The sequence below is a fragment of the Lepidochelys olivacea genome (assembly GCF_965140295.1).
Source record: "Lepidochelys olivacea isolate rLepOli2 genome assembly, chromosome: 14".
Taxonomy (NCBI): domain Eukaryota; kingdom Metazoa; phylum Chordata; order Testudines; family Cheloniidae; genus Lepidochelys; species Lepidochelys olivacea.
In genome coordinates, this window is record NC_140424.1 from 9093559 (window position 1) to 9120468 (window position 26910).

Consider the following 26910-nt stretch of genomic DNA (forward strand, 5'->3'; position numbering starts at 1 on the left):
TAATGTTAAGGCTCTGACACAAACCGGCAACAGCAAGGACATCTGGAGGTGAAAGAGAAAATCTATCCTCTATTCACTCACTGAGTTTAAAAGACAGCATAATTGAGATTGATATTAACCATTTTAAAATATCAAACTGCACAAGCTCTTTAAAATAGTGTCAGAATCTATCAAACAGTTTTTAAAAGAGGGAGTAAAGATCTCAGCCCAAGTGTCTTGTACTGCCCTTGATCTCTCAGCTGGTGACATTGAGCATAGATTATGTTCATTTCCTTGCCTTTGTGTGAGGTGTGTGGATGAATTCACCCTTAATATATTGAAATATAAAACGCTTGATTTATTCATCTGTATGTGTGAATTTAGTGCTGGTTTCAGGTGTCAGCCTAACTGAGAACTGGGATTGGTTGGCCGAGCCCACCCAAGCAATGAAGGCCTGCTCCTTCAGATGAGGGAGGGAGCAACAGAACAGAAAAATCAACAGATCACTGAGACAACAAAAATGCACAAACAGGGCTAGGGAGGCAGATCACAGGATTAAAAGGAGGGATGGAAGAAGCTGGCGGAGATCTTCCAAGGAGCCCTGCCTAGATGAATGAATGGATGAAGAACTGGAATATGGTCCCACGGTCAGAGAATCCCCCCCATCCATCTTCATCCTCCTGGACTGATGATCTATCTTGGCCAGTGCCAGGAAAAGGATGACAGATAACGAGGAGATTGATGGCCTAGGAGTCTAAAGTCCCTTATTAAGCCACTGAACAGGTACAGCTGGGACAGAGGCATTTGTAGAAACAGGCCCTCAAGGGCTAATCCTATACCTCTTTCAGGGAGGTCAAGAGGAGTTTTCTAACATGCAAGCTGCTGAGTACAGCCTTCAATTATCTAGTATGGATAATATGTTGATTTCTTTCCCTCTCTCTCATTCAAATACTGACACATGGTGAGGCTGAAATGGGATGTAAAATAGTCTCTCCATCACCAAAGACCCATCTAGCAGCACTTTACAACAAACCTGCATTCTTCGTAACAGTGACTCCGAGGGGCAGTTGACACACCTTTACACAGAGGTAGGACAGAGATTTTTTAGAGGGAGAGAGTGCCCTTGAAGGGAGGTTCCTTGGGAATTTGCATGTAAATTCCTTCCCATGTGGTGCAGTCCAAAAATAAAAATGTTTGGAAGAAATCTTCATGAAGTTTAAAGTAGGGCAGATTGAAAATGTTCCATATAATTTTTTGACGGAAAATTGAGTTTTTGACAAAGCTTTTTTTTTTTTTTTTTGTGAGGAAGTGTCTACTTTCCTCAAAATTAAAAGTTAAAAAATGTTTGGGTTTTTTTTTTGGGTTGGAAACCAGAAACATTTTTCAGTTTTTAGACAAAAAAATTCTGGGTTTTGGAAGTTTTGGCTAATAATTGTTGTTTTGTTGATGAAAAGTCATTTTTTCTGCTGAAAACGTCAATGAACACAATTTTTTTTTTCATTTTTATCACAATTTTCCATGTGGAAAACTCCTCTTTTTTCTGACCAGCTCTAGTTTAAAGGCACCTGTAAAAGGTATGATTTATCAATATCCAGAGAAGGGGACTGAAGCAGAGATGTCATCCTCCTCCAATCTGAATAATGTTTTTAGCAACTAATTATCTAATCTCTAGTTATTCCTCTCTCCCTGCTCTCCCACCCACTCAAGGATGCTGTCTCTATCATTATGACACAAGATGAGTGAGGCAATATCTTATTTACCTCACCCACCTTGTCTCTCGAATATCCTGCGACTGACACAGCTACAACTACACTGCATCTATCGTTATGAAACACCCAGAATGATCCCTGACCTGGAACAAGGGATCCAAACTCTTGCACATGTGATTGTTTAGAGCTGGCTCCAAACTGCAGGGATAATTTGGAATTTGGATAACTTGGAATTGGACCCATACCAAAGAAACCCACAAGTGCTCTCAAACAATAGGCCTTATGGTTTCCTATTACAAGGCTTCCTTGAAGTGGGGTCTTATGAACCATGCTTCAGACTAAAAGGGAACAATTTTGTTGCTGTTGCAGTTGCTTCAAAACTTTCAGACACTGCACAAGAAGAAGGGGAAATAAAAGTTTCCTTTGCAGATAAGGCTCATTTAATACCCTTAAAAAGTCAATGGGAGCTTTGCCATTGAGTTTAGTGGAGTCAGGCTTTCACCATGGAGAGTGTTTTATCCAAAGCAGCAGGGATTAAAATGACAGATGAAGAACATCATTGAGTTAACACTTGGGAGGAGGTCACAGCCCTCAGCATCAGCACTGGCATCATCTAGGTGGGCAAGAGAATAAAGCTCAGGAACAAAGAGAGGTGTTACTGAAAGACAAACAAAACTCGCTGCTGATTCCAAATTGTGCCCAAATCATCTAATTATGTGAGCTTGTCTTTGGCAGAGATTAGGAAGCCACCTGTTTCCAGACCTGGTGCCCAGATCTCAGGAGACAGTGTCAGGATTTTGTTTTCCCCAGCTAGGGGGAATTACAAGCCTTGGAAACAGAGCAGGTCAAAAACAGTCCAGCACAAAAAATTTTTTTTTAATGGAAAAAAATGAAAAAAATTCCCACCCAAAACTTGAGCATTTTTGACCCTCTCAGGTTGTGATTTAGAAGCCATGTCTCCTACCCCCATCTTCTGGGATGGGTGAAATTCACCCCTATACACAGGACCAACAAGATCTATGACCTGATCCATCTCACCTAAGCCTCCAGTATGTGTCTTAGGTGAGATTTAACTGATGCATAGGCCTCCTGCTGGCCCTCTGCACAAGTGTGAATTTCACACCCTGCACACACACCTTTTTTGTGTTATCAAGGGCATCCATTTAAGACAGAAGATAGGCCATAGAATTTCCTCATGACTAAAGCCTGTGTTACAAAGAAGGTTACACTGGATGATCTGATGGTCTTTTCTGGCCTTAAAATCTATGGCAATATAGAAGGGGCAGAGGAATTAAGGGAAACCTATAAGAGGGTAAATCCTCCACCTTCCTGGACTGTTTTTTTTTCTGCTGTGCAGTTAGCAATCAACAGTGAAATGTGAAATAACATAAGCACCTTACTAGAGATTTGTGCTTAAAGCCCATGCTACAAAGGGTTTTAAATGGTTTCCCGGGTCTATATAGGCATGGTGAATCATGCTATTAGGCCTTTTTGCTTTACAAACTGTACTATAAACCAGTTAGGGAATCTATAAAACCTGTGCCCTCACTATACTAGGCAAAAAGGCATCACAACTAATTGTTGCTTGGAACCCCTAAAGGTCCATTGCCTAGGCAAGACTTTGTGTCCACGCACAACAGTTATTCCCAGTATTTTACAAGCATTGGTCATACCAGCCAAGCCAGGGATGACACACTTGGGTAGGGAATTAGTGGCAAATAAATCCCTGGTGTAACTCTGCTGACTTTGGTGGATAAACTTAGCCTCTAGCATACTGAACGGTTTGTAGCATGGTTTTATAACCTGCATATTTCCCGTCTACATTGGTGAGGGAAATCATGTCCACACTCTTCTAGCAAGAACTGAGTTTAAGCAAACCCTGCTGGAGAAGTTCTGACACGCTTTCCAAACTCTTTGCAGACAGGGCATTAGACCATACACAGCCAGAAAGAAAGGGCAGAAGAAAACAACCTGATTGTCAACCAATATAAAACACAACTGAACATTAGCAAAATCCTAAACTGCCTCCACCCAATTATTTACCACAACGGGTTGTAAAAATCAAGTAAAACATGTACTGATGGTAAGAGCCACCTCTGATACAGTGTCCCATCTGAAACAACCACTTTATAGTATCCCCAAGGTTTCTAGTGCAATTTTGTTTGACATTTAGTTGAAGATCAATCTCTACCATGATAGGTGACTAAGTTTTGCTGGCCCCTTTGGAAGTTGCTTAAGACAGCCTAAACTATGGACTAAATATTTAAGTAACCATTCAAGTATTAAGACAATGGTAGTGGCATGGCTGACCAGTCAAACTCAACCATTAAAACCAAATTCAATTTGCCTTGTCAGTGTCCCTTGAATCTAGTTCAGTGGTGCTGGAACAATTTTTATAGAGGGGGTGCTGAAGGCAGAAACCATGTATTTGGGTTGTCATTATTACTTCAAGCCAGCGAGTGTAGCAGCACCCCTCATTCCAGCACCTATGCTCTAGTTAGTAAAAGTGAAGCTTGTTTTTGTTTTACTATTCAGTTAAACACAGGAGTTTCATAAACCAACTGGTCATGGATCCAGCATAACCTGGAAAAATTTAAGTGACCCAGACTAAACATCAATGTGTGTGCTAATAAAGCGAGTGGTAAATGCCCAGTTACAAACATAGGGTTGATCCTGCAGCCCTTCCTCAGGGGAATAGCCACAATGGAGAAGCTGCAGGATTGGGTCCCTACTGAGTGTTAACAGTACCTGTATGACTCATGTTCCAACTTCTCTCAGGCCAGTTCTATTGTTAGGTTTTAGCTTAAATAATCTTCTTCAGCATACAGTACAGTTAGAAACGATGTCACATGTTTCCTTAACTTGTGCATTTTCAGAAGACCATTTACTTATCCCCTAATCATCATATAAAAATAAATCCTTGGTTTTGATTAATTTAACATAGCTGGCAGATGAAAAAGTTTTTTGCCTCCAGAGTTCTCTGTCCCAGGCTCTCAAGGAGGTGGAGGTAGCTTCAGATCCAATAGATTGTAGGCGAAAACATTCCAAAAGATGGCGAACAATACAAAGACGACATAAATAAAAATAAAGATCCACCATAAGGACTGGTCCTGGAGTCTCTGTTCATAGTTCCTTAGGATGACCACGCCCAATGTGATGCCAACCAATACCCCGCCCAGGTGGGCGACGAAACTTGGGTGCGGACATGGGGGGTAAGCAGATGGATGGAACCGCAGCCACACAGCCCTTCCAAATTCAAAGCTCACTGGAACACAGAGAGAGAGACAGAGAAAAGATAAGCCCTTTGTCCATCTCAATCCTTCTCTACCTCCACTTGGGGCTCCTTCAAGTCAATGACTGGAGAACTGCATGTGCTGTTTCATAAACATCTCTTGCTATCTCATGATCATTATTGCTATCTCATAGTGCAGAGATCATTGCTTTACTGAACAGAGAGAAAGTGCACTCTCCTACAAGCAAAGGGGATGATATAGGCCAGTTTTGGCCAATCAGCTCACTGTACATCAGACATGAAACATCAGTGCAGGCAGATCGTGTGAAGTGCTCTTTTATTTTCGGTGTTTGTCCTGGTGTTTCCTAGGGCTCTGGTTGGTTTCCTGCTGGCTGGGACTCTCTACTATTCATTGAGCACTGACCATGTGTTCAGTACTGTATACTGCACAGACATACCACAGAACACAAAGATAATCTTAGCAAGCAACAGAAACTGCAACCCAAATGATCTTGTGTATATGCCAGACAGAGAGAATCAACCTTCATGCAGTTATTGTAATGACAGGGTTTCTTGTTTTGTTTACTTAATATTCCGTGTGAGCTGGGCCAGGTGGCTGTTGGGCAGTCATTGATAAGCCTGGCAGCAGAAACATGTTTGGAAGAGGAACCTGAATGTGGGTTTTGGTTTTCCTTAATGACTGGGCCAAACCAAATCCACAGCTCTGTACATCCCCAAACTTTGTGGGAGTTCAAAAAGAGATCTAGATCAGAAATTCTCAGCTCTAGATGCTTCTCGTTGCTTTTTTGTAAAAACAAAGACACCTTCAGTAGAATCTTTTCTTCCTTTAAATCTCCCTCTTGGTGGCTGTTTCCTCCTCTTCACTTGGTCCAGTCAGCACATGACATATCTGTTTTCTCCCTAGTCAGGCACATCAGACCACCTCTGTACTCCTGTGACATTATCTGATTAAAATATGACCACATAGATCATTGTTGCAAACATGGTTATATATTTGCAGCAAATCTGGTACAAAGGTTATCAAGTGAGATGTCTATGAAAAGGTTATGATTTGCTGGTTATGATTATGCTATCTGTATGCCCGTATCATTTTTGTATTTTAAGTATTGGCTCCATACCTGGATTTCAAATGTTTGCTCCTGGGGTAATGCCCACAAGGTAGCCAGCCAGCACACCTTGAAGGATCTATTCAAATGCAGGTAAAGTAACCTACAACATAAGGGCTTGATCCTGTATAGGCCCAAGTACCTTCAATTCGCACTCAGTGCCTAAGGCAATGCAGATGGCTGGAATCACAAATGAATTATAAATGTTAAGTCAGAATTTCTTCTTGAATTAGGATAAGTTGTAGAGAAAAATCTCAATTGGAGGTTGTGCGAGAGGCATTCTTAGGCTTCCAGATTTCTTTCTAGGACTCTGGTTGAGATTTTTACATTTCCATTTTTGTAATTTAAACAGTGTAATGTAGCACTACAGAGATAACTGGCTCTGAAAACTGAATGCCCAGAACAAGCACAACATAGTCAGCAGCAGCAACACAAGCTTCTCTGCACCTCCTGGCCCATGTGCCTGAGCACAGCGCTGGAAGGGTTACCTCTAGGGGTGAGAGATTTGTTCTACCTTTACTCAGTTCCTGGCTTCTCTGATGAAATTACCAGCAAAGAAACTGACTGCAGTTGTGTTGTCCTCTGGCAGCTGCACTATGTCCATCAGTTCACCTCGCATAGATTACTGATAGCTGGTTTCAGTCACTACGGACCTGTGCCTGATTCAGACAAGTGACCTACAGCAGCGGTTCTCAACCTTTCCAGACTGCTGTACCCCCTGCAGGAGTCTGATTTGTCTTGTATACCCCAAGTTTCAGCTCTCTTAAAAACGACTTGCTTACAAAGTCAGACATAAAAATACAAATGTGTCACAGAACACTATTACTGAAAAATTGCTACCTTTCTCATTTTTACCATATAGTTATAAAATAAATTGATTGGAATATAAATATTGTACTTACGTTTCAGTGTATAGTATATAGAGCTGTATAAACAAGACACTGTCTGTACGAAATTTTAGTCTGTACTGACTTCCCTAGCCTGTTGTAAAACTAGGCAAATCTCTAGATGAGTTGCTATACTCCCTGGAAGACCTCTGCGAACCCCCAGGGATACGCGTAACCTTGGTTGAGAACCACTGACCTAGAGAAACAGGTTCTAACTTGGACATTACAAAAGCCCCACATCAATGGAAAAATATTTTGCCATGGACAGAATGTTGGAAATCCATTTTATCCTCTTTTTTTCTCCAGATGAGCCCATCCCTTGCGCACCAGCATTGGGAGTTCACTTTTGCATAGCAAGACAAAAGAGGAGAGATGCAGCCTTTCATTCTTAGTTGACATTACCTCTTGCCATGCCCTTTGTGGCAGCTGTGACCAGCTGGGGCACTCCTGAGTTGGTCCCATGGCTGACCCTGAGGGGGCTGGTGCAGGTGGTTCTTGGTGGAGCTGAAGAACTTGTTTCCTTTGTTGGTCTAGCAGAGCCTGGCCTTGGCTACCGGTAGAGCTCAGTGTCTGATGCTGCCAGCAGTTTTAGCTTTTCTTGGCCCCCCTTCCCCTTCCAGCTCCTTTTGCTTTTTTTATGAAGCTGGGTGGCTTTTGTCTTTTGACCGGTAGGAGTCACTGAGGGCAGATTTCAGAGTAGCAGCCATGTTAGTCTGTATTCGCAAAAAGAAAAGGAGTACTTGTGGCACCTTTGAGACTAAACAATTTATCTGAGCATAAGCTTTCGTGAGCTACAGCTCACTTCATCGGATGCATAAAGTGGAAAGTACAGTGAGGAGATTTTATATACACACAGATCATGAAAAAATACACATTGTAAGGAGAGTGATCACTTAAGATGAGCTATTACCAGCAGGAGAGTGGAGCCCATCTTAAGTGATCACTCTCCTTACAATGTGTATTTTTTCATGGTCTGTGTGTATATAAAATCTCCTCACTGTACTTTCCATTTTATGCATCCGATGAAGTGAGCTGTAGCTCACGAAAGCTTATGCTCAAGTAAATTGGTTAGTCTCTAAGGTGCCACAAGTACTCCTTTTCTTTTTACTGAGGGCAGAATTAGTCTATAGCCTTTTATATGGCACTCAGGTGATAGGCGCTAAATAAACCTTTATAATCATACATATATTATAATAACCACTAGTTTGACAGACTGCCTGTAGTAGGCTATTCAGAATTGCTAGTCCCCACTAATTAGCTGTCCAAGCAGCTGGATAACTTACCCATTCAAGCACTCAAATTAACATGAGAAAGATGGTTTAGCGTTTAAAGCCGCAGCCTCAGAGTCACTAGGTCAGTGTTTTATTTCCACCTCTGGCACGGACTTGCAGTGTAACCTTGGCAAGTAACTGGGGCCCAACAATGCAGACGGACACCAAGTGGTATTTTCAAAAGCATCTAATCAGGTGAGGCACCTAACTCCTGCCTGCTCAGGTGTTTTTAAAAATCCCACTAGGCACCTGTCTGCATCTTTAGGGACCTAAATACCATTGAAAAACTGGCCCTTTGAAGCCTAAGTGAGACTCATTGATAGTCAATGGGACTTGGGCTCCTAAGTACCTACATTACTTTTTAAAATGCAACATCATGGTTTTGGACAATTTTGTCCTTGGTCTCTATCTCTATGTGCAAAAAGAAAAGGAGGACTTGTGGCACCTTAGAGACTAACCAATTTATTTGAGCATGAGCTTTCGTGAGCTACAGCTCACTTCATCAGATGCATACCGTGGAAACTGCAGCAGACTTTATAAAGTCTGCTGCAGTTTCCACGGTATGCATCCGATGAAGTGACTTTATAAAGTCTGCTGCAGTTTCCACGGTATGCATCCGATGAAGTGAGCTGTAGCTCACGAAAGCTCATGGTCAAATAAATTGGTTAGTCTCTAAGGTGCCACAAGTACTCCTTTTCTTTTTGCGAATACAGACTAACACGGCTGTTACTCTGAAACCTATCTCTATGTGCATCATCTTCCCCTTCTGGAAAGCAGGGATAATACTTCCTTGCCACAGGGGTCTGGAGCAGCTTACTTCATTGGTGCCTGCCAAATACTTCGGAGGTCCTTAGACTGAGAGTGCCGTAGTAGTGCAGTGCATTATTATTATTATTAAAGCATTGCCTATTGGAGTATTCAAAGAGAAGCAGCGAGACCCCAGATCTTCATGAATGTCCATACGCCAGACACCGCTAAACAATGAACCGTACATTTTCAAATGCTCCCATTTAACATTTGGATCCAGATTCTGCATTCTAGAGTGATCAGGTTTCTGCTGCTGTGAATTCCGGTTGCTGGTTCCCAGCGATAGAGCCAAATTACCGCCTTGGGTTAGCATAACCACTAATGACAATGGTAAACAAAACTGGATTATGTGCGCACCAAACGTATTACAATACTTACTACAGATCAAGGCAAGAGCCATACGCAGCAGCTTGAATTGGCACTTCATTCCAGACCAGTTCTGAAAAAGGACACAACAAAAACAAAATTATGCTGGGTACCATGTATGCATCTTTTTATGCCGTGGAAATCTGAAGACGGATCTAGATACTTGCTGATCAAGGAACTTGATCTCGCCACACACACATAATGGGAAGCTCTGCTCCAATCGGTGCTGCCCTTGCCACACTCCTCAGGGTTCTCAACTCACCAAGCCAAAAGCAGACACGCATCAAATTAAGGATTAGGCAGCTCTCATAAATCAGATGAATCCTTCTGTTTCTTTACTCTGCACATTACTGGTCAGAAGACGAAGATGTGAAAGCATAGTAAATCCACAGAACTGGGAATCCCTGTTTAATCCCTCAGCTATACATGGGCTTTAAACTTTTATTTCTTTTGTCACGCTCTTTTGCTCCTTGATGGATGTTTACAGTTCATACTGGGTGTGAGGGAAACGCGTGGGGAGGTAAGGTCAGGTTATCCCAGAAGTTTTAGATTATGTTACATAGAAATGATAAGAAGGAGCAATTTGAATTAGAAATGTACAGTAGTGCAATCCACGGTGTGTCTGTGGGCAGGGACACAGTTGCACACAGAGTGAGGACTCAGTAAAACTAAGTTTGTAAAAAACATGTTGCAGGTCTATTTTTGTGGGTGTGTCCTCAAAGCTTGGAAGCCTAGCAAACAGAGAAGGGTTTGTAGTGGGGGGTTGAAGGGGCAGAGAATATAATTAGTTAACTCTTTTATCATCTCACCAACGCGTTAAGTGGTTGGGTTCTGAATGAAAGAACAGGATACACACTTGCTTCCTCCAGCTGAACTAAGGGAGAAGAATGTTCTTGGGTAATGAGAGAGGCAAGTACTGAAAACAATGAGATACCAAGGTATTTCTCCCTCTTTACAGTAATATATTTTCTTCCCCTACCATCTCCTTTTGATCCAAACAGTATAGGAAGGAGCATGGAGACATCAGCATCCCTCTACTTCTTGCAAACAGGAAATCTGAATGACCTCACACCCTTGAGCTAAATCACATCAGAGGATCAATAAACCAACACTGATTTTATCTGCCTCCTGGAAGTTTGCAGCAGTGTTTGCAGTGCTCAAGATTTAAAGGATGAACTCAGGTCTGGAGGGAAAAGGTTAGACAGAATATTCAGGGCTTACATACTAGGGCTGGTTGAAAATGTTCCATCTAAACTGTTTTTCAACAGAAAATTGGGTTTTTGATTAATTTTTTGCAGAAAGTTTCTGCTTGCTATGGAAAACTTTGACTTTTCATCAAAAAACCAAAATCCTGAAAACAGAATACTTTACAGCGAAAAGCTTTTTAGTGGTTGTTTTTCTGATGAAAAGTCAAAACTTTCTAGAGGGAAAAAAATCCATTTCCTGGCCAGCTATATTAAATACATAGATCATTTAGGTTATGGCCCACAAACAAACAGATGGGAGTTTAATCCTTTCTCTTATCCTCTTTCAGTGCAAACACTTAGATACCAAGTAATAAGTGCCTTAGAAATACCATAAAAGGATATTTACAATAGACAGGCCATTGAAGCAAATGCATCTTGGATGCAACTAATTGGCATAATGAAAACTAACAGAACTAATTATTTTTCTTAATTAAAGCAAAACGTTTCTCAAATTATTGAATATTTAGTAAACTTTTACTAAATTTTGCCAGCCACAGGAGGTGCTTAGTTTGGTTAAAATTAATTCTGAAACCAGGGAGAAGAAGCAACTAACTTCAGAATACAAGCATTATCTTTAAAGCTTGCATTAGAAGAGGGGAGTTTCCCTCCCACGATAGTCTCCCTATTCCTCTCTCACGTCAAAAAAGCCCTGTGCTGAAGCAAACCCCTCATTCCAGCCAAGGAGGTTTGGAAACGCTCCTTCTGGAGCCCGATGTCTATGGTTAGTATTTATTATTAATTATTATTATGTATTTGTATTACTGGTATGCCTAAGAGCCATAGTCATGGACTCATACCCCATTGTGCGAGGCCCTGCACAACCACAGAACAAAACAGACAGTACCTGCCCCAAGGAGCTTAGAATCTAAGTATTGTATTATAATAGTGCCTAGAGGCCTCAGCCCAGATAGGGGCTCCATTTTGCTAGGCAATGTAGATGCACGCAATAAAAGATGATCCCTGCCCCAAAGAGCTCACTACTCTTGGCTAGCAGTATGGAAGAGCATACATTGTAGATCACATTTGATATCTTAACTGAAATCTAATCATTGGTAGTTGTGATGGGGTCTGCAAGCCCTCCCACAAAAACAAAGGCAGGAAAGGGTTAAGAACCCTGCCTGCCTGCGACAGACAAAGTAGCCATGCCCTAGTTCAGCTGTGATAAATGCCAATTATGGAGCGACACCCCCCCACCGCTGTGGTGCCTAATGAGGGCAAGCCCAACTGTAAAAAAGGAGGAAGAAGAAAAAGAAGGGACAGAAAAGCTTGGGATTTCTGAGGAGCAATGGCTCTCAGCCAGGACACACCAGCCTGCCTCTGAGAAACTACTGACTCGCTGGAGGTTGAGATGAAAGCCCTGAGGATCAAGGGCCTTTTGACTCAGCTTTATGTTATGCATATAGACTGCCTTTTTTCCTGATGTGATTTGAACTGTTGGTATCTGGGCCAAAGAGTGATCCAGACCACTTGATGTGGAACTCTGGCACATGGTTGTGCTCATCACAGCTGGCAGTAGCAATTCAAGTGTTTCGCCCCATTTCAAACTGGCATGAGAAATCTAAAGCCACTGACTCACCTTCTCACCATGATTTCCACTTTTCTGTCACTAGTTCATTGATTTCCATCCCCAAGAATTTCAGGCATCCCACTATTTCCTTGAGAGACCCCTTCCATGTGACCAGCCTTTCACAGCAATCTTGGAAAACAGCTTACAACCACATTCAGTAATCTTTGCAATAAGGAGCCTTTAGTATAATACCACATCTGTTGTGAGCCAGCTATCAGATCTGCTCTGCATTGCACTCAATTTATATCTATACTAATCTGTGTGGAAATCTGTGTGTACACACACACACCTGGAGAAGATGTGTTCTAATAAAGGAAGAAGCCAAAGCATCAAGCTTAGAAAAATCTAATGCCTTGATCCTGTAAAGACTGAAGCACATGCTGAACTGTATATAACGTAGTCCTTATCCAAAGCCCTTTGAGACCAATGGACAGCTCTTATCGACCTGAGGAGACTTTTGCTTTCAAAGGGACTACTCAGAGTGCACAAAATTCAGCACTCGGGTAATTCTTTGTGGGATCGGCCTGCATCTGCTCCCTTTCTTTACGGACTTGGATTTAACCTACAGAAGAAACTGTACAAAAGAGCTACAGAAAGCAGAAGAGTTGGCGATATAATTAGGCATGCACTGAATTCAGTGAAAAGATTGTCTAGTTAACAATCTATATAAAATAGGCTAATAAGACAAATAAACACACAAAGAACATTTTCCTTGGTGTACAGGTCTCCCACGTCTTCCACTGGTCTGTCCTGATCTACATCCATATGCATGGAAGGCAAAATGTAAAAGGACAGGTTAGGGAGGGGAGGCATGAAACTGACACTGGCCCTAGCTGGACAGTTTGGAAGTGGACTTCCAAACTCCAGTCCTGAACACTTGGGATCAATCCACTACAGAGATGGGGCCAATCGCAAAGGGCTTGTTCCAAACCCTATTAAAATCAATGGAAAGACTCCAACTGACGTCAATGGTTCAAACCCAAAGTTCAGACTCCTGAAAATTTCTCCAGAGTTTGAGGCTGTTTGGATCTGAGAGTTTGGTTTTGGCTCATCTCTACATGAAATACATCTGTCCAAAACAGGGGTTTTGTCTTTGGTTGTTGATGTGTTAAATTGTAAGCAACAGATGTCTGTCGTTGGACTGAGTGGCAAGTCTCCCAATTTACTTCAGTTGGAGCCAGATTGCTATGTAAATTTCTAGGAGCCCACAAGTAGGTCAGCATTCATAAAGGGGTCATATGTCATCCCAGTTTACATCTTTATAGGTCAACAGTCTGGTTTGATACTTATATATAGGCTTGGAAGGATTAGATTTTAAATCACCCAGTGTCTATAACTGACATTTTCTCCCTCCATCCAAAAAGACTGAAATATCTTCTCACATTAATAATAAAAAGTTACAGAATGGAGAAATTAAATACATATATGTTGCACTCTCAGACAGCTAATGCTGTCAGTTTTATCTAGCAAATCAACTAATGGGAGCTATTCTAAAATAGGATTGTCTGATAATATTACTGTCCTATTTCTGAATCTTATGAACCTCAACTTCTAAAGTAATTAGGTTTTAAATAAATTGGTATAAAGTTTTGTTTTAATTTCCAGCTAGTGCCAAAATTTAAGGTTGGTAACAAAATGTAAAATAAAAAAATCCTTGGAAATAAACATTAATATAGTTGAAACTAACCATAAGAATAAAAATATTCCAAACCTAATTATAAAAATAGCATTATATTTAGCAGGAAACACTCAGGGTTTCAGGGATGAAAGATACACCAACTATGGGCTTGTTTACACTGGGAAACTATGTTGCATTAGAACACTTTAACGAAGGTGATTTACTCAGCATAGACAGGGACTGTCATGTTTAACATCGTGTCAGCTAATTGGGGTAACTTTTAGGGTTAATACACCGTAATTTCCTAGTACAGTTAAGTCCTATGAGCACGTGATTTCCAAAAGAAAGAAAATGTACAGAAATGTTTGTAGACTTTGCTCTACCAAGCAAATTCCAGCACTGTAATAAGACTGCCAAAGCCTGCCTGCCTGCCGTTCGATATGGGTTCACACTGTGAAGAATATTATGCATCTTGGACCACACTTAGACACTTGCAGAATGTTAAGACACATGGACCACCACAGGTTCCTTGGGCAAGTCTCTGTCATCCACTCCCAAATCTGTAAAGTGAGGATGATAATACTTAGCCAATTCACTGGAGTGCTATGAGGCAGGCTTAATTTAGTTGCATTTCTAAAGCGCTTGGAAATCCTCACAAAGAAGATGCTGTAGAGCCCTATTCTATTTAGGTTCTTAGATACCTCTTGTCACCTGACGTATCTAGAAATGCAAAGCAGTATTATTATTAAGCACCCAATCTCAGTTAGATTCTTTCCAAAGGAATTGTGCCTGTGTAAGGTAGCGTGAGATATCAAAGCATTAAGAGGTTCCAGAACAGCTCCCTACAGCCAAACTAACAACAAACTAAATAATCTACACACCAAAAAAACAAATATTAATGGGGTCCCGGGTCCAGCTCCTGATGTAGCAGGTGGTAATGTATTGAAACAATATTTTACAATATACAAAGTCTGATGTGGGATCTCGGTATAAATCACTTTGGCAGCTGCAAGAATGCAATCTGTGCAAAATAAAGTAACTCATTTTCTCTGTCCACAGAAACAGCTAACATAGTCAGATGGCTCTGAGCTCATGCTGATTAATACTGTTTCCTCCTTTACTCTTCATTTCTATGCAGCTTTGTTGGCTTTTTTCCCCTTATTATTTTCCTTATGGTGAGATGTTTTATTTCTTGCTCTTGTTGGTTATTTTATTTATTTTCAGTAATTTTATTTATTTATTTATTTATTTGTTTTTTTACAAGCAGGGATATTTTAATTTCCTTCAGTTACCAGGAGGCACAAGGGAAATGGAAGATTCAGATGAGATACTTTCCCTTCCCCCTCCAAACCGCCCGTGCAAAAAGATGAGTATTGTCAACGGATGTGATGGAGTGGCAAATGCAAAACGTCTTTTTCATTATGTAAGAGATTCTCACAGGAATATTAAGCGAGCAAGGGAGAAAGAAAGAAAAAGCACCAGTAACAGGTAGGCAGGAAAGGTTCATAAAAGTCAGTTCAGTCATTTCTTGGTATACTACTGATCATTTTGCAAAGTGACTTGTGCTACTGTGGCAATCACTAAATAGGAGAGAACTGAAAGGTCGAATGATGCAACACTTCAAGAAATCTGAACAATGCACTAAAAATGAATGAACTTACTGGTGGGTGGATGGGTGTGTGTGCATGCTGCCCTCTACTGGATAGAAGCAGAAGTGCTCAATAGTGTGTCATAAATCATCTTCAGCTAACAGAGATTCTCCTGTAGCTCAAGGGGAATGGGATGCTGTGATTGTGGCACATACGAATCCGAGTTCTCTGCTCACTGTAGTCATGCAACTGCAAAGCCGTAGAGGGCTATAGAATTATGATGATACTTTTAGGGCCAAATTCTTAAAGGTACAAATCTCAGTATTTACACATGGAAACTGCCATCCATCTCAGCCACAAGTGCAACTGCAGGTGTAAGTGTCAGTGTGTATGAGCAAGTGGCCACATGCATCAGAGAATGTCCTAAAATTTTCAGGGCCCGAGATGAAGCATCTCTTCTGGGATGCTGAGCAGCCTCAGTGCTCCCATAGAAATCATTGGGAGCTCAATGGGCTCAGCACCTTGCAGGACTGGACCCTTAATTCTTAGTCTGATGCCCAGTGATTGGGGATAAGGGCAGGAGCAGAGAGAGAAAGAGAAAACGTTAATCTCATGAAAGTGTAATTTCTGCACAAATGTTTGTAGGTACCAAGACATCAATAAAGCTATGCCTCTGAGAAAATACAACCCCCACCCTCAGTTGCAAATGGTCTATTTCAGGCATTTAGTTAATGTGAATTACCCATCTTGGAAATTCATGTGTGTGTGTTAGACCTTGTGGGAGGACATTGTTTAACTGGCTGCTACAAAATAAAAAAGCTCAAGGAGAAAAGAAGAAGAGTGGAGATGAAAGCACAGAGCTGAACTGTCGTGCCACATGGGGCCAGTTTTTACACAGGTAGAACTGGGAAAGTGTATCCTGTATATGAAACTAGGAGTCACATACCTGGGCTCTATATTTGTCAAGGCACTTATATGGCCCCCTATAACCATAGCATCTGAGCACCTTACAACCTTTAATGTACTTATGATCCCAACACCTCCATGAGGTAAGGCAGTGCTACTATCCCCATATTACAGATCAGGAACTCAGGCACACAGAGATTGAGGTCACAAAGGAAACCCACGGCAGACCAGAGAATTGAACTCAGGACTCCCAAGCTAGCGTCCCAACCACTGGGCCATCCTTCCAGCCTATATGCACTGTAGAAGTCCAAAGTGTATGAGGCTCTGTGCATGCTGAAATGAACCTTCTCTCTATAAAGCAAGCCACATAACTGTTATGCAGCCCGCATTAGCGAAAGACCATTTCTTCCAGCTGCTCGATTTTTCCTGATTCTCTTTGGTGATCATTTCAAATAAGTTTTATTACATAGCCAATGGGGTTTATTTACATTCAATATTTGCACCTGCATTTGGGATCCTGACTTTGTGTAGGTGCCCTGTGATAAGGGCCATGGAAATCCAAAGAGAAGGGGAGAGTTTGGAAAACAGAAAATAGGGCAGATCCAGATCTGGACAGGGTGAATAAACACACAAAAATTCAACAAGTTTGACGGTGGCAGATTGACAGCTTTGGAAACTGAAGTCCTCTATGCACAGAAGAAGTGCATGGACGGGAGCACTGAGAGCTTCCCACATACAGTATCCCCTCCAACCAATGTACCTCAACCCTGGGGCAGAGGGACCACCTCTAGGGAAAAGAGGGCAAGTCATTCTTTATGGCCCATTCACATCCTTGGCAGGCCGCCAAGAAATCACCAGATTGTGACCATATTTGTCACTATTGACCCAGGCTCGATTCAGACTGCTGAGTTAGCCATGACAGGCCCCACTGCCAATCTCCCCAGAGCCATCTAGTCTCCCAGAATTCATCCCCTTTCAAATAGGCTTGCCAATCGTTCTGGTACTTACCATTACTATGTTGGCCAGATGAGCAGAAAGGAGTGCATAAACCCCTCCAGAGGAACCCACCACTGGCGCAGTCATGTCAGCTACTGATACCACCAGGGAACCTTGGACGAAGAAAACAGCTAATTACCATCTCCCCCTGATAGGAGAACTCTCCACCTCCACCCTCTTTTCTGCATTAGGGGGAGGGTGACCAGATAGCAATTGTGAAAAAACAGGACAGGGGTGGGGGGCAATGGGCGCCTATACAAAAAAAGTCCCAAAAAACGGGACTGTCCCTTTAAAAAAGGGACATCTGGTCACCCTAATTAGGGGCTGCAGTCAGCAATACTGGGGGAGGGGAATAAATTGACTAGAGAACCTGACTAAGCCCAGTAGCACTGCCTGGAAAGTGACACATTTTTTTTTACATCGACTTTAAAACTACCATCAAATACATTTGATCAGGGTCAGCCACCGTGCTTGCAGCTGCTCTGTTTTGCTTTCTCTCTCTCTCAGTTTCTCTCTTTGGTTCTTAGTTGCTTTGTGTTCTGCTTTCTCTCTCTCTCTCACAACACACATATACACACCCCTCGGCAAAAGTTCCTGGGTGGGTTTATACACTCCTTTTGTCATAGGGGGGCTTATGCTGACAGTTATGTCAACTGAAGGATGACACCGCTGTCAATCTCAAACCTATAACCAGGTTTCACCCAGCTCTTAACAGTATCTTAAAATGTGTTCAGCAAAAGGAACCACAGCTTAGGTGAAAACAGTGAAGAACCATCAAAGAGATAAATGTGTCCCCCAGAGGATAAAATGGAAGTGATTTTAGTCCTGGCAAGATAAACATTTGCACAATGAGGAGGAACTGGAGACTCGTGACTGATCACTGGGTTCTGATTTAAGGGTGAACAAGTGCAGTTTATTACTTAGGAAGATGTAAGAGCAGGGAAGGGTAACAGTAACTCAGATGGTGACAAATGAAGTTTAAATCCAGGAGATGACAAAAGGATGAATCAGTTGTAGAGGAAACTGTTTCAAGAAGGCAGCAAGATGCAGTGGCTGGGGCACTGGATTGGCGGTCAAGAGGGTTTTTATTCCTGGATCTGCCAGCAACCCCCTGTGTGAGTTTCCGCTGTATAAAATGGGGTTCATGATGCTTGCCCACCTTGTAAAATGCCTGCAGACCTACAGAAGAGAAATGCTAACTATTCTTAATGCAAGCTTGACTCAGTAGAAATCACAGAACGATCAAGTGATCAACACCTCCTGCTCCAAACACGTGTGTAACCTCTTGATGGCCCATCCATGCAGGGCCAGGAGGAGAAAGGCCCAGCTAAAGCAGGGCACAGTCAAGTCACTTCCTCATTTTTATTGACTCTTCCTTTTCCAACATGGAAAGAGTTTTCTTCAGCCGGTTTAGGGCCTTTCCCTCTTGACCACTGGGCATCCTGCAGGGCTCAAAATATCTGTGCATCTGATCCAGTTCTCATTCATTGCTAGTATCACAATGACACCAAAAGACCACAGTTGAGGTTGGGGCCCCATTGCTCTAGGCACTGCATGCACACATGCAGATACTAAGAGACAGTCACTGCCTCAGAAAACTCACAATCTAAACAGATGAGACCCACAAAGTGGGGGGAGGGGAAACAGAGGCACAGAGAGCTGAAGTAACTTACACAATGTCAGTGGCAGAGCCAGGAATTGAACCCCGAGTCTCAGTCCAGTGCCCTGGGCCCTAGACCTCTCTGCCCTCCCAGCATGGGGAAGAGAACCAGAGCTCCAGAGTTAGTTTCTCAAGTCAGCTGAAGGGATGCTGGGGAGGAAGGATCTTCCTGTGGTTAAGAAAGAGAGATGGGTTCTGTTCTCAACTCTACAACTCACTTCTTGTGTGAGGCTGGGCAAGTCACTCTGGAGCAGGCTTTGGTTCTTCCAGCCACTGAGGTCCTGGGCTATCTAGTGTTGCTGGTGGCCCTGACTCCCCCACATCTTGCACTCTGGGCACCAAGTGCTGAAAGGAGAAAGGCTCTCTGTCCTCTCTTACACATTCATGCAACAGAACCCACAATCTGACCATTGATATCCCCATGTCTCAGTTTGTCCAGCCTGTGAAATGGGTTTATACACCACCCCACAACACAGGGTGTTGGGAAGCTTACGTCATTAATGTGTGGGTGGGTGGTTGGGACTTTGGAGAGCATCCCATGCAAAGCGTTCACATTGTTCTATAGACTGTAAACTCTTCAGAGCCAGGATTCTCTCTTTTCTGTGCTTGTACAGTGACTAGCACAGCAGGGCCCCATCTCGACGGGGGCCTTTGAGCGCTACCAAAATAGGCATATTTAATAATAATATAAACCATGCTAAACTTGTTGTGTTTTGGTGTCTTCCCCCAAAGCCAGCCTCAGGTTCTCACACCTCCCGAGCAGATCTGGGCTCAGTGCTGGGAGAAACCAGCTGACAAGTCTGAAACCTGCTGGTTCATACCAAGCTTCACTCAGAGTTTGTCTGACATCTTCAGAGGGCCAGTGATGCTGAGCTTTCCAATACTCCTCTCGGGAATTAGGTTGTAGCTCCCTATGCTGGACGTCCTGGAGAACAGCAGTGGCTGGCTGCCTCGTAGTTAAACTCTCTTCCATTAACGACTTTGTTCTCTCTTTAATGAGAGCGGGGCCCAGCGCTTCCCTGGTGACGCTGGCTGCATGGGTTATTATACTGCATATTAACCTTGTTTACTCTAGCTGTTACCATCAATGTCATTTTGAAAGGAAAATTAGAGCCAGCACGGTTTGATTTTCCCATTAAGATGAAATAACTGGAAATCTACAGAGTTCCTTGCTTCATCAGTAAAATGAGATACTAAGTGCCAGTTGAGCCAAGCGTGACTCCAGCACTTCGAAAGCAGACAGAGCGCCAAGGCCTGAGGGGGTGGTCGGGCCTGGGACAGTGCACTTCACCAGCATTCCCTAGCTAATCCTCCATGCCGGAGTGAGGGAGGTCAGCATCCCGCCCATTGCGCCAAGACAGAAACGAAGACGAAGAGAACGCAGGCCAAACCCTGGCAGGTGCTGAGGGCCCTCAACACACCTTCGGTGAAATGCAGGAGGCGCTCTGCACCTCACAGAATCAGGACCAATGCGACTTGGGTTTGGCATTCAACACTCCTGTGCTCTGACAGACCATAATGCAACATCTTCAGTGCTGCAGTTCACTCTGCCATGCTGCTCGCTCAAGCTTTCCTATGTCACGCTCACTTTCTGTGCACTTGTTTTCTGAAACAGCGGCTTGGACACAGACAGACACTTACATCCTCTCTCGGAACTCGCTCAAGCACTGACGGATCAAGGGAAAACACCAGTGGGATAGCTGCATTCAGGGTCCAATTCCCCTGTGCCAAGGGCCAGCAGAAAGCCTGCAAAGTGCACCCTTAAGCCCCAGGTGCTGCACCCAAGATGAGTTGAAATGACTAAAGTTGTTGCTTCAGATCACTATTTGATGCCAACAGGGCTGGCCTTATAGTTTACAGGACTCCAAACTGTTCTGAAGAGGGGAAATCGAGCCATGCATTACCAGAAGGGACCTACAAGCAAGTCAGCTCATTCCCTTTCTGGTGCCACTGTAGAAGGCGGCGATAGAGCCAGCATGTCAACTGGAGTTTTGAAATCCAGATGCAAGGTCTTTCTGAAGGTGCCCTCACTCAAACAGAAGTTATGGGCTTGATGCAGCAACACTGAGTGAAATCCTCTAGCCTAAGATCATGTCATGCTAGTCATGCAAGAAGTCAGACTAAATGGTTCCTTTCTGGCCTTAACACCTATGAATCTATGACTCTACATGAGCTGTACAGCTCACGTGGGATGAAAAACACTATGTCACAGCTTACTTTGCTTGGGTTCATGGCCAGCCCTGGATGCAAACACCACAAGGGGATTTTACAACACAAAGAAAAATAAAACATCCAGAGCCAGATGGGTTGGGATACTAGTAGGCAACAGAACAGCCTATCTGCTTCTCATCTTAGCACACTCCCCGGTTAGATTCCCACTGCACTAGCAGAGACAGGCTCAGTCAGAAAACAAGGACTCCCCGTCATCTTCTCCCTGTCAGGATGGCCAATAAAAGTTGTGTGTAAGCTAAAAATTTCAGAGAGCAAATTATGCTGGTACAATAATAATGATGTATCCAAAAGAAGACATGGTTTCTTCTATTCATCTCAATTAGAGGCAGGCTGGGTCAGGTTACAAAGCTCCTTTCACTGTGAATTTTAGAAAGTAATTGAAGAGATGGAGAGACAAGGCAGACAAAGCCTAAGCCAGCATCACGAGGCAAGGATACGAGAGATTATTCCTGATTAGCAAGGAAGAGGGAAAAACCACACAACGGCCGAAAGCAGCAGAGTCCTAAGAAGGACAAAACATTTCAAATGGACTTTTATGACTTTGCTAATTACTCTGCTAATATAGAGCTTGACTGTGGCTTAATCAAGTGTCAAGGCTCCATTGCACTATTCAAATAACATAGACAGGGTAATATTTTAAAAAGTACCTAAGTGACATAGGAACCTAAATCTCATTTTCAAAAGACTTGGGCCCCTAAGTGTCTTAGGCACCTTTGAAAATGTTAACTAAACCCCCACCCCCGATGGGACACAACTGGTGGATGAGGCAGACAAATGGAGTGGGCTGGGTTGGAAGGATGAGAGAACAATAAACTAAACAGTTTAGCAGAAGGCAACATTGCTGTGCCCCTAGGCCAGAGTATGAACTGTGACTCGGTGTACGTCTTCACTGCAAAAAATAAACGGTGCGTCAACTCAGGTTAACATAGCAGTGAAGACACAGCAACTCTGCTTTTAACATGGGTTAGCAGCTTGAGTTCAACCCTAAACTTCCCCACCGGCTTTAACTCGAGCTAAGACTGTTCCTAAGCATGCTGACTGTACTTAAATCAGAACTCAACAATGCATAAACCAGTAGCAGATGTCTTCTCCCCCATGCCAGCTCGGCTGCACTAGCTGGCTCACTGGGGGTGGGGCAGGCAGAGTCCAGCTTTTGCTGAATCCAATCCCTGCCTGCCCCTCTGTTCTCGCAGCAACAGCTCTCCCACTTGCACTGTGGGTCACTGCCCTGTGCTGGCTATGTAAAAGAGGATCCTTATGTCCCTTTACTCCCCTGCATGGGTGCACAGAGCAAGCCATGATTTTGTGCTGGATTAGGAGTGATGCATTTCTGTCTTTCTAGTTTTTCATACCATGTTCTTCACTATGATAGCTCCATATGGCTGACTTTTTTACCATCTATAGTTACAGGTATATATGCAGACGCACCCATATCTGTACATAAACACACACACACAGAGAGCTCTGGGGCCCGAAAATTGCACTTAGCCAGTCCCCTTGCTATTCACAGAGCATGGGGGGTGGCGGGGGGCCGGGGGAGACAGGCAAAGTAGGAGACTTGCAGTCCTAGCTGTCAGAAACCCAGGGCTTGCAGCTCCACTCTAGGGGAAGCTGCTCCCTCTTACAAATCGACTGGAGTTTGCCAAAAGGGGCCACGCTCCAACAGACCTTGGGACTTCATTTGGACTGGGACTTGGGTGCTCAGGAGTGAACGAGTTGCAATGGAAGCTGGAGGAACATGGCATTGGGGCAGAGGTGGGAGTCCCCTAGAGGCAAATGGGATGAACTGTTGTTTAGGGCTGTAGCCAGGGACCAAGGGAAGGGAGCAAAGGCTCGAGAGGCAGTGGTGGTACTGGAAGGAGCTGATGGATCTGAGTGGCTCAGACGCCTTTTCTTGGCAGAGACAAAGCAGGTTCTGCCCAACTGGGGGAAAACAACTGATGTTGTGTTACTCTACGCATCTTATCCCTGCAATGCTGGCACAGTGTGTGCCTGGGAAGTTTGCTGGGACATGGCTGGTCAAGAGCCAAACACAAAGCTGTGTCTGTCAGGACCAAATCTCTCACAGGGCTTGTCTACACAGTGCAGTAGTGTGCAGCAGTGGGGTGTGAGTTCTAATGCACACCAGCATGTCTCCCACTAACTGCCCTGTTTAGACTCTGCTGGTGCACACTAGAAATTCTCTAGAGCAGGTTAGCGTAGCCCTTTTTCAAACACCACTATGTTAATAAGCAGTAGGGAACTCTTAGGTGTGTGCCAGCTGTGACCCAGGGACCACTTCATACTAAATGCCAGAGGGCACAGGGTGCACAGAGTTTTACAGGGATCCCCTGGGTTGTATATATGCATACTAATTTGCCAAAGGGTGGCATGTGAGGTCTCTACCAAGAGCCAGTAGCCTGCAGGTCATCATAATCACCACAGAATGTATGGATGGATAATATTTAAGAAGTTCTTTATCTGTACTAAAAATTATGTTTTTAAGGACTTGGAGGTAAGGCAGGTCACCACGAGGTGACATGCCTTGGACTGGCTCCTTTCAGGCAGGAGGTAATGGACACTTATCTCCCTGTCTGGTCATATGTATATTGTAGGCTTCACAGTGTAGGCCTATTTGCACACTGAGCCAGATGCTGATTAAGAGATTCCACCAGAAATCTACCAGGAAGGAGTACCCAGGAAACAACCACGAGCAGGGGGAGGTCCTGATTGTGAATAAGGACAATGGATTGTTCTGATATATCTGGGGTGCAAACAGACATCCTGGATCTTTCACCGTGGGGGCAAGCTGACAAGCACGACTTGTCTCATGAATGGAAGATCACAGCCAAGCCTGACTGTAAAATACTGGAAGGACTTTGGGTGAGCATCCCTCTGTAAGACAGGAAAGTATCTAGTTAAGTAAGTCTAGGTTCTAGAATGTGGATTATGATTATATTTTATAGGTACCCATTTGTTTCATTACTTCTGATAGCTATCACTTGACTCTCTATACTCTGCTAAATAAACTTTTCCTTGTTTTCACTATAAACATATCTAAGTGTTGCGTGTTAAATAGAGCGGTGACCTGAGATGGAAGTGGTCGGCTGGGATGTACTGCTTCTTCAGGAGCAGCGAATCTGTGAATATTGTGAGTGTCCAGTGGAACAAGGTCTGGATCCTCCAGGGAGATGCACGGAGGTTGGAGCGTGCCTATTGTTAACCTGCAGAGAGAGTGGGGCCTGGATAGGCCTAGAGGAGAGCGTGTGTGTTGCCTGTGGCCAGTGGAGTTGTGGAGCTGACTCCCAACAGGCCCAGACAAGGATTTCTCATGCTAAGGACAGGTGGTAGCGAGGTGCCTCACAGCTCTGAGTATCACATCATGGTCTACGCAGGCCAGTTGGCGTGCAACGCGTTGCTGTGCCTTAGAATTCACACCCCGCTGGTGCATATTACTGGTCTGTGTCGACAAGCCCGAAGACATTGTTAACAGGCTTTTCCTCTGCAACACATTAGTAAATATTTAACTATATTCAATGTAGCTGTCACCTGTAGAGTTAGGGTGTTAAATCTGGAGACTCATTTCAGTCCAAGTGAGAAAGAAAGGGGCTTAGTCCTGCTTTACCCGCAAATCTCAGTGCATCCTTAACCCTGGAGTGGACGCCCCCTTAATTCTGGGGGCTGAAAGACACCCTTCCCCAGGGAAACGTAGCCAGGTTCCTGGGCTCTTATGGAGCCTGGCTGAGTGAGTTGTTCTCTGGCTGAGAAGCTAATGAGGAACCATTAATGAGAATAGTATTTACACAATTAAATCCCTGGGCGCTGTGCTGGAAACATCCCTTTCAGTCTCACCATCTCTGCACAGCAAAAGGTTCTAATAGCAGAGCCAAGCAAACTGGAGAGAATTAGATTAGAAATAATGAGCTATCCCTCCTGATGAAAGTCAGTTAAGGGCAGGGGATGAGCATGTTTGGGCTGCCCCATTTGTTTACAAGCTGTATTATCTCTCTATTTCTTCGATCTGCAGCATTAACCTGTGCTCTCTCTCTCACTCACTCTCCCAGCACAGTTCAAAGCACCAGGAACATGTTTTAAATCAAATGTGTCAAATAATTGGCTAAACAAATCTAACCACAAAGGGATATCGTGTGCTGGTTTTCTGCCTGTGATTCTTCATGTTAACAATTTCCAAGTTGTATTCACCTTGAGATAAGAAGGGATTACTTTCAGCACTGCCCTCCACAGCGTACTTAGCACAGTTAATGAAAGGAAAAGCATGTGCATGAATGGAAATCAGAGAATTCATTTAGAATAATAAGAAGCATGGTAGCCGAGACAAACTAAAAGACGTGCCCAGTCCATAAGAAGCGTGTGTGGGCCTGCAAATCCTGGCTGTGGTTATAATTTGTCGGTCCTCAAGCAACAGCAGGCCAGAGCTACCAAGGATAAAGGCTGAGGCCACAGATTTGCTCCCTTCCAGTCCCACTACTAGAGGTGGCTCTGATGGCAAATCAATTCCACCTATGACCTCACAAACAAAGGAAGAGACAGAGTCAGCCTGCAGAGCTCCCATGTGATTTGAAACAACAAACCCTAAATGGTGGCTTGCTTTGCTTGCGCTGCTGGGCATAGGCCTTTTCTCAAAACGGTCTTAGTTTTTCACTTTGCATTTATAAGCAATTGGTTTTTTTAAGTCTGTGTATTTTTTGGGTAGCAGTTAGTCAAACGTAGACCCATCTGCCAAGCCCTCAGCGAAGATGTCAAGTTGTAAGCATATTTCCAAATAGCGTCCAACACAGTTTTGAGCCTTGGATCTCAGCTACGCTATGAGAAGCCAGCAGGGTGTGGGAGCTGGTTACCACACAATAGTACCCAACAGGGCCAAACCACGTTTCAGTCTTGCAGAGTAAGTGGGGTAGACCCAGATTTCAGCCTCGGACTCTGCAGATCACAATGGCTCAATAGACATGGGGTGAAGTTTTCAAAAGCACCTAAGTGACTTAGAGTATGTCCACACAGCCATGGGCAGCACATGAACCCCCTGTTCAGGGAGGCTAGCGTCCAGCCCTGCCCCTTCTACCCCAGAGGCCGTCCCTACCCTAACAAACCCTATCCTTCTCCCCTACCCTGCTGGAGCCCTGAGCCCCACCTGCAGTCAGAGGATCCCTGCCCCAGCCAGCTCATTGGCCACCCCGAGTCCCAGTCCGCCCAAGCCACAGAGGACACAAAGATGTGATCAGCCTCTGCATTTTACTGCATAACTGTTACCACCACGTGAGATACACGCATGAGCTTTTTGGGTGCCCAAACTGAGAACCCTTAAAGAGTTCTGACAATTCAGAGAGCAGGGGCTGGTACATAAACTCCCTAGTCACTCCTGGAAATCTTAGTCAAATACAGACAGAGAAAGAATCTTGGCTTCTGACTTTGCTCCTCCTTCTGAACTTGTAAATTCCAGCCAGAGTTTAAGGCAGAACAAGAGAGCAACTCTGCCTCCTCCTCCTAGAATGGCAAAGGTATCAGGCCATCTGCTTAATCCCCAAGGGGCTAACACTACAGTGATGCAAATGCAATGTCATGATGCCATGACCACGCCAGTGATCAGTGATGCCACGAAGGCCCTGAGTTGGACAAGCCTTGCCAGTACTTCAGAAGCAGGAATCCCTGGAGCAGAGCTCACCAGGCTGCAAAGGTACTGCATGAGAGCTCTACAGGAAGCACTGGTGGCTTTTGGGCAC

At 43.8% G+C, this 26910-nt stretch overlaps 1 protein-coding gene across 2 annotated transcripts in view; it reads right to left on the reverse strand.

Annotated features, from left to right (window-relative positions):
• Positions 1-1410: 1410 nt before the first annotated feature.
• Positions 1411-26910, reverse strand: part of RHBDL3 (rhomboid like 3) — a 128153-nt gene continuing 102653 nt past the window's right edge. For both annotated transcript variants that reach the window (XM_084648196.1, XM_084648195.1), the window contains 3 exons: positions 17314-17414; positions 9391-9451; positions 1411-4953 (listed from right to left, as the gene is read on the reverse strand). In XM_084648196.1, coding sequence (XP_084504322.1) covers positions 4682-4953; positions 9391-9451; positions 17314-17414 — 434 coding nt within the window. In that variant the 3' untranslated portion in view covers positions 1411-4681. The remainder of the gene's footprint in view (positions 4954-9390; positions 9452-17313; positions 17415-26910) is intronic.